General features: G+C 31.8%; 1 protein-coding gene and 1 non-coding gene across 2 annotated transcripts; both read right to left on the bottom strand.

Annotated features, from left to right (window-relative positions):
* On the bottom strand, nt 3872-3944 carry TRNAV-UAC. Its single transcript has one exon. It is a non-coding gene; the product is annotated as a tRNA-Val (tRNA).
* Nucleotides 7877-9189, bottom strand: LOC107614334 (zinc finger protein ZAT5). Its single transcript, XM_016316546.2, has one exon. It carries the CDS (start codon nt 8990-8992, stop codon nt 8090-8092), a length of 903 nt encoding a protein of 300 aa, XP_016172032.1. The 5' UTR covers nt 8993-9189; the 3' UTR covers nt 7877-8089.

The following is an 11163-nucleotide window of genomic DNA, read 5'->3' as shown; positions in this document are numbered from 1 at the left end:
TTAATATGCTTCACACAAGGAGTTTAAATTCATCAACAATTAAAAAAAAAATTCAATACATAGAACGAGAATAATAAAATCTTGTGGTGCTAATGAGAAGCTGCATAATTACCAAAAAAATATACGTGTGTAACTATGGCAATGATTATAGAGATGTGGCCTTATATACAGTATTGGAGACGGAATAATACAATAAAAGGTAGAAACAACTTAGCAAGAGTTATTGTAGTCTTAGTATTTAATGGAAGAACTTTTTTTTTAATTTGGTGTTAGACTTTATATTAGGTGTGATTTTCTTTTATTTCAGACATTTTTTATATTAGTAGTGATGTCTTATTCTTGATCATTATCTTTAATAGCAATGTCGAAGGAGATATGACTGGAATGTAGGATTTGTTTTGCGTTTTTTCTCTTCGTTTTTGATCGAGTTTGTAACCTAACAATAAAAAAAAATATATAAAAAAATCGTAAAAAAATAAAAATGTCTAAAAATTATATATTATTAAATAAATTTTAAAATTATACCTAATCAACTAAATTTGTCTACAAACAACATTTATGATTTTTTATTTTTATAAGAACATTATTAAATTTAAAAAAATTAACTCTTAAAATGGAATATAATAAATAATTCACAACATTAAGCTAATTTGATTAAGCAAATAATTACCTTCATAAACTTCAAATTCTAAACTTAAATTCAAAGAAAAATTAATTGGAAACAACAAATCAAACATTAAGTTTATTCATACACCGTACCAAAGAAGGAAAAAAACAGAGAGGGTGTTTATAAGTTCATTCTAAGGCATCAAAGTTCTTAATCACTTACCTCAAAGTTAGACCCATATCTTATTATTCTTATGCAATTGATCGATAGGGAATTCTAAATAATGAAAAATCTTCTAAAATATAAAAATAAAAACATTAACCAAAATATATTTTAATAATACCATATCAGAACAGACAATAATACGGTTGAACATGTACCACCCAATCTCCATAGCCAATCCATAAAACCATACAAAATATTTTAAGATGCAATCCCTTCTACTTAATCATTCTTTCATTGATCCATTAAAATAATGGTATAAATGTTCATATTTTTTTTTACACGCATCCGATTCAATCAAATATAATGGCTAGGTTGAAGAACTTACTCTTAAGACGAAAAATTTAGAGGCTGAACCCAATAAACATCACAACAATTGAAGGAACTCACGACAATAGCTGTAGATGAGGCTGAAAAGTGTGAATATACAGAGATTATGAAGTCATTGACTGCTCAAGTTGTATTCTATTAATAATTTTTCTCCTATTTTATATTTTATTGTAGTAACATTAATTTAAACTAAGATGTACGCAATATTAAGCACAGAACGAAAAACATAATCATGCAGTAGAGATAACATAAACATAGAATTTTCAAAGTTTCATTTGAAAGCAACAAAGCTGAAATGTTGTTGGTATTCCATAATTTGTTCCACAATTTTCTGGAATGGACCGTGGAAAAAAAATTAATCCAATTTTAGAAGAGAAAAAGAAAAAATGAATAGTTCATGTGTTGTATCACTTAAAAATCTCATTTGATTTTGTATATTAAATGCAAATTGAAGATTACAAAAAAAGAGATCAAGATCTTTTGGCGAATGGCAAATAGAATCCCGACAACAGTGCGATTCTGAATTTTCTGCATCAAAATTTTAAATCCTATTAAAGGACGGACACTCTAAGAACGTCTTGAAAATGAAGATGAATCTTTGTCTCAATACAAATCTAGTATGTATAGACAAAAAGATAAACACAAATATAAAAATATTATAATATTATGATGTCATGTAAGGTTTCATGAATGATAACTCCTTATATATGGTGCCATGAATGATAACTCCTAATGTTATCTGTTCATATAATGTTGTGTAAACTGTGATGTGTGTATGAGTTGATTGGATGATTACAAAGTAAATAACATGAGAAATATATTGAATGTACCAAGAGGAAGCCATCTAGGATTTCCACTACTTAAGAAACCCTCTTTTTAAGTTATGTTATATGATGTTATAGGATAGGATAAGATGGGACAGCCCATTAAGCATGATCAAGAAAACTTTCAGAAGAATTTGGGTTTGAGTAATCACCGCAGTAGGAAACATAACAAAGTAAATCAACAGTTGAATTAATTAAACATACAACATCATATATAATAGTCTGAATCTGAGTCGAGCTTGTGCTTTCTCTTTACAAACAAGAAAGTAGGTAGCTATAAATTCTACTATATACTTGAGGCACCCATTTATTTAAATGAAACCTCAATTCCCTTCATTTTGACTTTATTTCTTCGGAAACCACAAACATCACAGCGAAAGGGACCATCTACACAGTGGCGGAGCTTAGTTCAGACAAGGGGTCATGCCCCCCAAATTTTTTATAAAAAATTTAGTAGTACTTTTTCAAAAAATAAAAAATAGTTCAATTGACTTAAATACTTTACTATGACTTAAAGTATCTAATATTTTACAGAATATATATTCAAATTTTTATATAAAATAATAATGAAAAATCAAAGAATTGATACATTTTTTAAGAGGAAGGCTAATATTTAAGAAGAAGAACATATAACTTTTACAATATCAACACCTGTAGATAGTTCTTTTACTTTAATGAATTAGGAAGAAAGTGAGATATAACCTTCAAAAGTTCAAAAAGTTACATCTGATGACTTTAACCTTAACTTTTGGGACCGAAATCTTGAAAAACGGCTTTAAATTTAACAATATCACCCAAATCAGAAAAATGAGATTAGACGAACTTATCTTAAATAAGATTCATAACAAAAATATTTTGACAATTATTTTCTATCTGACCCCCCAAAATTTTGTTTCAAGTTCCGCCACTGCACCTACCATACATACAACTCAAAAGTACAGTGTCTCTAACAATAATATTTGATGGTAACAAAGAAAAACTTAGCGTCGGCTTTTTATGAACTAGGCCATAAACATTCAGTTGTTGTAATGCCACATTGCCAACAATAGATAAGGAAACACTTCCTCAAGCTTATGTAGGAATGCAAACAAATCAGTAAACACAAAAATATTAAAGAAACTTACAAGCAAAATCAATGGGACGGAATTGATGATTTATCTTATCATTAGCCCAAGGCCCATTGAAAATAGGGATCTACCCGTTTAATACAAAAAAGATAGAGACACTAACATTAGAATAAAAAAAAAAAAACAATTTCATCTTGTGAACATTACCCTTGTCTTTCCCTGAATTTCTATTCACCTTTTATGACAATGTTTAATCTAAAGTACTAGTATATTGCTGTCTTCACTCTTCAGTATTGGCCTGATATTCATGAACAAAAACGTGGACTATGTTTGATGAGTTTTAGGATAAATGATCAAATTTGTTTTTAAAAGATTAAAAGATTTTTTTTAATTAAATTCATTTTTTAAATATTTAAAATTAATTGCATTAGTCCTTCTATCATTTATTTTGTTGATAGCATCAAAATTATTAAAGTGACATGTTAAAAGTGATACTACAACACACACATTGGAGTTTTAATACCCTATTGGCATTAAAATCTCTTAATTTAGAATTGATTTAATTTAATTTCATAAATTTATCATGTTAGCTGCCAATTCAAATTACTAGGTGTGTATTGTGATATATCACTTAACGTGTTATATCAATAAACTTTGACATCATTAACAATAAAAATGACAGATCTTTAAAAGACAAATTTAATTAAAAAAATCTTTTAAAAAAAATTAATTTAACTATTTACCCTTAAAACGTCAGGTTTTTTCTTGGCTTAATTGAACTTTTTAAGTGCGTTGCATTGAACAACCAAAAATATTAACATTGTTGCTGCCCAGGATCGAACTGGGGACCTTTAGTGTGTAAGACTGACGTGATAACCACTACACCACAGCAACTCTGTTTGTAAGGTCTATTTACATACCTATATATAAATAATTTAAATATAATAGTTTCCACTAAGTCAAACTTTCAAGAAATAGAATAATGACATTTTTTTATAATAAATTTAGTTTTGATACAATGACCATATAAATAATTTTATGTAGTCTCTTACTCTCTTAATTATATTTATTTTTTTTAGATAATTATTCACGTAATCAAAATAAAAGAAATAATTATTTTACTGATGTGACGTTATATAATTAGATCCATATATAAAATTACATTGATAATGCATAAAAATTAATTTACATAACATAAGAAAAAGGGATAATTTAGTTAGAATATGTTTTCCTAAAGATTAATTTCTCTATATTTTTCACTAAAAAAATATGAAAAAAGAGTTATGACTGACACTGTGTACGATGCAACGTAACTGAGCCGAGGCTAAAATGGATTTTACCATTGCCACACCCGATAGTAGTGCTTTAGACCTTTACAAGAACTAGTTAGAATTTAGATACATTTGGCGATCTAACTTAGTAACTTGTAACAATCGGAACCAACCACGAATATGCATTTCAAAATGTTATCGACTTAAACGTTAATGACAATGGTCACTTTGCTACGTGCGTGCATCTCACGTACCCCCCAACAAGTTGAAAACTTAGTTAATCATACTCATTATGGTTTACAATAAAGGGCATCTTCAAGTTCATTAATTAATAGGACTAATGTTTCCAAAACAATCCTATATCATCGATGTCATAATTCTTATTAGGTAACTACCATACGTTACAATGGAAAAGACCAACCAAACCCAAACCGCTGAAGTAGATCTTATTCTTAGGTAGCCACATAAGTAAGAACTACCACCTAATTAAAAAGTAGTATTTGTATTCAAAATACTGAAATTTACTTTCGCAAAATATCACCTTTATTAATATCCGTGGCCGCATACCAATCCGATTAGAATTAATTATTGTATGTACTTCCTTCCTCTTTAATGAAGATATAAAATAATGGTTTTGATCTGTTTTTTTTTGTGTGTACAGAAATCTTGTATTTAACGTCAAATAGTGAATAGACGATTCAAGCAATTAGCGAAACAATATTTTGGTGTATTGAAAAATTGTTGAACACGAATAACAAAATTGAAATAGTGAAAGCAGGCAAGCACCCACTTTTATGGTCATCGGGGGACAATAGGCCACCACATAGTGAACCAACTCATGCATTTGCGGCATTTATTGGTCCCTATCTCCAATCCGTGAACTATCATACAATACATACATACACCTTGTGGTAACAAAAAAAAGGAACATAACTAGATACACAATGCATGCTTCTTCATCAGAAGGAACGACCACAAGCCACTTTAACATACGAAAACTATTCTTAATTCTTAATTATATACCATATACTCTATTACATGCTTATAAGTTACCTCAGATTGTGATAATTAGTTATTAGGACAATTAATATGAAATACCGTATTTCCTCCAAATTAGGATTTAATGCATTAGGGTAAAAACTAAAAACTTGCATAAGAGGAGAAAATATGGGTCGTTATCACAAGATTTATTATTATTAAGCAAACGCCGCCGCATTTGAGAGCCATACTACCTAAATACATTGCAGTTTTAAGTCTAGGGTAGCGGTTTTTTCACAAAATAAGGCAATTACTAATTAGTCTTTAATTTGGGTTAGGCTCCTCCTTAGGCCTAAGTTTATGATAGTGATGCTTTCATTGAGATCTAACGTTCGTAAAATATCACAAAAAAAATGTGAAAAGCTTAACGCCATCAATTTTAATTTATTTTGATTAATATTTTTAGTCAATAGTCTAATATTTATAATTCAGTATCTTAGTATTCTTAGTATCATACTTTTAAATATTATTGACCAGCTGTTCAGCAAAAATAAATTATACTAATTCTATAGCACTGTTCAAGTTTTTAAAATGTCTTATAAAAGGATCAATTAAAAAAAAAACACTAAAAAGCTTAGAGTGAATCTCCGAACAATAATTAACCTTTAAAGTAATAAATTTTGTTTGGTTTAGTAGTTAGTTCCTTAGTCAATTTGATTAAGCTAAGTGTTGAAAATTTGAATATCACTTTATACATATAGTTTAGATTAGCGATTGATTAATTTTTGATTCCTCAACTTAAAAAAGATACTGTAAAAGACTAAAAAAGAACCTTTAAATTAAGAGCGACTACATGTTATAAATTTAATTAGTTAGGATTTAGGAACCTAACACTTCTACGAGTAGTTGACGTAGAAAAAAAATACGAATATAAAGAATAAGTGTCTTGATCACGAACCTTAAAAAAAGAGTGACAATGTTACAAGTTTTAGCGTGGGAGCACTAAATATAGTACTTGAGTAGTCACGATGTGGTGGAACGTGTGACAATTACATTATTGTACTCTGTCAAAATTAGCATCCTTATTGAGTTAATTAGTTATTCTTTTTTATTTTTGCATTAAAAGGACATTGAATAATACAGTGTGTCATATGGTCTTATCCGGTCGTGACTAGTAACTAGATTAGTAATTTAGAAGACCAACTTTCAGAGCGCTCAAAGCAGTGAAAAACTAAATTAAGTTAGTAGACAAAAAGATACTGGGCTTTGTCCTTAAACCGTGGCGAAGTTCATGGCATCATTGGTGAGATTATGGAAGAAATATATGTTGTATATGTTGAGTTATGATAGAGAAGTTAAGCGAGCAGAAATTAGGATAGGCCTAACAGAAAGAAGCAAATGAAATTAAAGGCAATAATGTTTTATATTATATTAGTGTAGAAAGGCTCCTTATTATAATTTATAGCAAAAAAGAGGCTACAAAGAAAACATGTAATATGCAATGGGGAGGTTAGAGGACATGATGGAGTGAAGTTCCCAACCTACACGTGCTAATGTCAATGAGTAGTAGTTCTCTCTCTATTTTTCTTATATATGCATTCAGACACCTCACGCAATGTATGTGTCCACATGCTTCGCTTACCAGCATGGCAGCATTCACCAAAACGTGCATACATAACTAACTACTTTACATTAGTGCCTTCTCTAAGTCACTCTTAGCTTACTCATAAGTGTTCCCTCTCTCTTAATCTAGCTAGCTAGTGTAATATACTCTAATAAGCTGTTTACATCTTTACCCTCCTCCTCTCAGGCCAAGACGGCCACTATTCTTATTTTTGTTATTTTAATTGGTCCAGTCCTTTTCTGATCTTCATTCTGTGAACTACATAAATGATGAGAGGAGGCTTATAACTAGAAACTATATATATACGGATAACGGCAACGGGTATGCATGATGATATGGGTCCAATCCAAATAGTAGCTAGTGGACCACAGTATAACTCAGATCCCAATAATAAAACGTTTGTTTTTGTGGTGTGAGAGTCAGCGCGCGGTATCTTTCTCGGGAGCATCAATTTTCTAATCAGTAAATCAATTTTAATTAATTGGACAAGGCGGTTGGTTAATTAGGTGAAACTGTTAGGCTTATTGTTATAGTAGGTGGTGGAGATGAAAAAGTGAAAATCTGATAATACTCCCTTAAACATTAGTTGCAGATAGATGGATGTAATGTAGGTAGGTGGGGTGTGCGTTGCTCAATGGCAAAGTGGTAATTTTGCAAATATTTTATCCATGTCAATAAATGGAAATAGAGAGCGATAGGTAGAGTGAGAGTGAGTAAGAAAGAAGAAGCACATACACAGAAAAGAAGCCTAATCCGATCCGGTCCATGATTATTGGTTGTGGTGGTGATGCAACCAAACCCTAGCCATGTTCATTCCACTAGCAGATATATATAATAAAATAAACATGCTGTATGACGATGCTCACTTTTCGTGAATGTAAGGCAACCATCAACACTACTAATTAACCACTTACTCACTCAAAGTATTCCCAAAATTTCAACAAGTAGATCACCCCAATAATAATAATAATAATAAAATTGACAGTCGTAATAATATAAGGTGTATGTATTGCAAATTAAAATAAAGCTAATAATTCACATTGATCATCGATAATTCATGATCAAAACAATAATACTGATAATAATAATAATAACAACAATAATAATAATAATAATTTTCCCCCTTAGCTTAGCTTGTTCAACTAATTCCCAACCTGGCCTCCTAATTAATAATGACAATCCACCAAAGGCGGTGCAGCAGAAAGCATCATGGTTTTCTGTGTGGACGAGAATTGAAACTGGGAATCCCGGTGGTGGTGGTCGTCGTCGGCCGGCGCCGGAAGGTTAAGATCCAATTCCAGAAGATTCCGCGGCCGCTTAACGACCTCCAGCGTGGCAGGTAAGTCACAAGTTGGCTGAGGACTAGTAGTAGTGATGACAGCTGTCCTATGCCTCCTCATGTGACCACCAAGAGCTTGTCCAGATGTGAATTCTGAACCGCAAATTGAACACTCATGAATCTTGGGCTTGCCGTTATTGTTGTTGCTAGCACCACCATATCCCAATTGAAGGGAAATTGGAGGGCTTGTTGTCATCACACGTGCTTGCTTTGTTTCTTCAAAGTCGCAATTTGTGATTAGCGCCAAAGTATTTGGTTGTGGTTGTGGTTGTAGTTGCGGTTGCGGTTTCTTTTTATCATCTGATGTGACCTTTGGCTTTTTATGGCTGGCCCTGTGGCCTCCAAGAGCTTGAAAAGAAGGGAATGTTCGGTTGCACGTTTTGCATTCATAGATGTAGAAACCGATTTTTGTAGTTGCGGTTGTCGTGACCTCCGATATTCTTCTGCTCTTCTCTCTCATCTTGTTATCTTCTTCATCATCATCGGTTTCTTCTCCGCCTGTTTTTCCTTGAGCAAGGAGAATCAAGCAGTTAGCCATGTCTTGTTCTTCGTCTTGAAAGGTGGTGGTGGAAGAGAAGGAAGCAGAGTCGTTGGCGCTTGAGGAGCTGGAAGTGATGGCGGCGACGTCGCAAGGGGAGAAGGGTTTGTGCCTCTTGGTGCGCTTTCCCTTGGCGATGTGGGAAGCATCGTTAAGAAACTCTTCCGTGCCTATGCCTAATTCCATCTCCATCTCACACAACTAACAATTGGATGAATAGGTGTATGTGTGTATGAATTATGAAGAGCGCAGATAGGACTCAGGAGAAGAAAGAAGTGGTACAGTAGGGGGGAATGATGACACACATGTATGTATTTATATTGGTCATTGTGATGAGTGACCAAGTTATATATATATGCTACTCTTATTAATTATTTTTAATTATTAATATTTGGAGTGAAATACCCTGCCACCCAAAATCTTCCTTGCTTTTCCAACCTTGCAGTGTGTTTCTGTTACTCACAGGAAAATAAGAGAGTTAGTTCTCTCCGCTTTGTTCACGCGCTTTTCATAGCGCGTCACCACACGATTCAATGATGGCCACGCTTTTTGCTTGCGCGCTCTTTTTTTTTAACTGCTGCTTCATTCTGTTGCTTTCTTTTTTTATGTGGCTTTGTTTTGTAGTATTCTCTTCCCACGCTCTATGGTGTTGAATTGCTTTTATGACAGAATATTTTTAATTTTTTTTTTCAATTAAAAAAATGCGACATTGTGGTAGGCACATTGTATTTTTGGATATGGAGTGCTTGGAATGCCTGATTATGATTCATCAATGATTAAACATGCTTTGTATTCCTAAATTTAATGTTGAATTAACTAGCAGGAACATGTTAGGATGATTCGTTTAACTTGTGAGTGGCCTAGATTAATTGTGTTTTAATCTTAAATTTTACTGTTTTTAATTGCATAAAAAATTTAGGGAAAATTTAAGGAGCCAACAATTTTATTAAATTCTGGCTAACATGTAACCAGCAAAAGAAAAATGAGTAGTTCCATACCATTAGATGAAATCTCACACCATTCAAAACATCATTGATAACTACTTGATGGTTACAAATCACAAAAGTTACTGGTCCTTAGCACTCCTCTAAAATTTATATTAACTTATTTTTAATTTTGTCCCTTGTATTCAAGTAAACACTCTTACTATATACTATATGCCAAGTAAAATAGAATAATAAGTATATTATTACTGTTTAGGCGAAAGAAGAAGGCGTTGTTAAAGCAAAGATTGCACGTTAAAAGCATGCCATCTCGTCATTCATATGTTCAGTTCCAAAAGAAAAGAACTAATCCAGTTGGAGTGATTATAGAATAAGGTGGCTTTGAAGCAAACCCTTTTTTCTTGTTGGTATGTGCATACTATAAAATATATAAGATAGAGTAATCAGCAACCCAACAAGAAAAGCAAGGGACATAAGTGGCATGTGATTAAGTGTAGGATTCGGTTAAGGACCATGGAATAACAAGAGTATATGTAGCATACAAGTATATGACATAAGCACTTTAATTAATTAGGATGTTTCCTATGCTTTGAATATTGTTTTCCTTATTAGCTTAGTTTAGTGGTTAGACTTAATCTTCTTCATAAAGGTATTTTTAGGTGATGGCTAATCTCTCATAATAACCAATTATTGCTAAACCATGTTAATGTTAATGATTAATAATATTATTGCTCATTAATTATGTAGAGTTTTGAAAGCTAGCGCGTGCTATACTACATAGTAAATTAAAGAAATGAAATAAAAACAAAAAATCACCGTACTGCATGCATGTAAATCTAAGATACACCTAAACCACAACTAACTAAACCCTTTACCTGTACCCAACCTTCTGAAAATTAGCCTAATTCATATGTATATGTCAATGAAAGTGAACCAAATCACACTGCCATGTGATGCTTATTCCAGTTATCTAACGAAAACATCTCAGCAGTTATATGGTATATGAGAAAATTAAAGGATAATTATATGGTAAAGATATAATATATATATATATAATTTATGGAATGAAATAGTATTTGAGAAAATTATGACCTACATTTTGAACGATAATAATATGATAAAAGGACAAATAGGTCCTGATCTTTTGTCCTGCGAATATTTTCGTCCCTGACCATTGAAAAATACTTTTAAGTTCATGACCTTCACAAAATTTGGACGGATCAGTCCCTCCGTCCAAATGCCTCCGTCAGGGACTGATCCGTCCAAGTTTTGTGAAGGTTAGGGACTTAAAAGTATTTTTTAATAGTAAGGAACAAAAATGTCCGTAAGACAAAAAGATCAGGAATCTATTTATTATTTTCTCTAAAAAATAACTACAAAAAAAATTTATACTCTCTATACAATTTTAATATGTATAAT

This window comes from Arachis ipaensis, chromosome B08 (assembly GCF_000816755.2).
Source record: "Arachis ipaensis cultivar K30076 chromosome B08, Araip1.1, whole genome shotgun sequence".
NCBI classification, from domain to species: domain Eukaryota; kingdom Viridiplantae; phylum Streptophyta; class Magnoliopsida; order Fabales; family Fabaceae; genus Arachis; species Arachis ipaensis.
The sequence above is the reverse complement of the archived record's forward strand: the minus strand, read 5'-3'. Positions and strand labels throughout refer to the sequence as shown.

Excerpts from the sequence above, each read along its gene's own strand:
- LOC107614334 (XM_016316546.2), bottom strand. The coding sequence starts at position 8,992 with ATGGAGATGGAATTAGGCATAGGCACGGAAGAGTTTCTTAACGATGCT.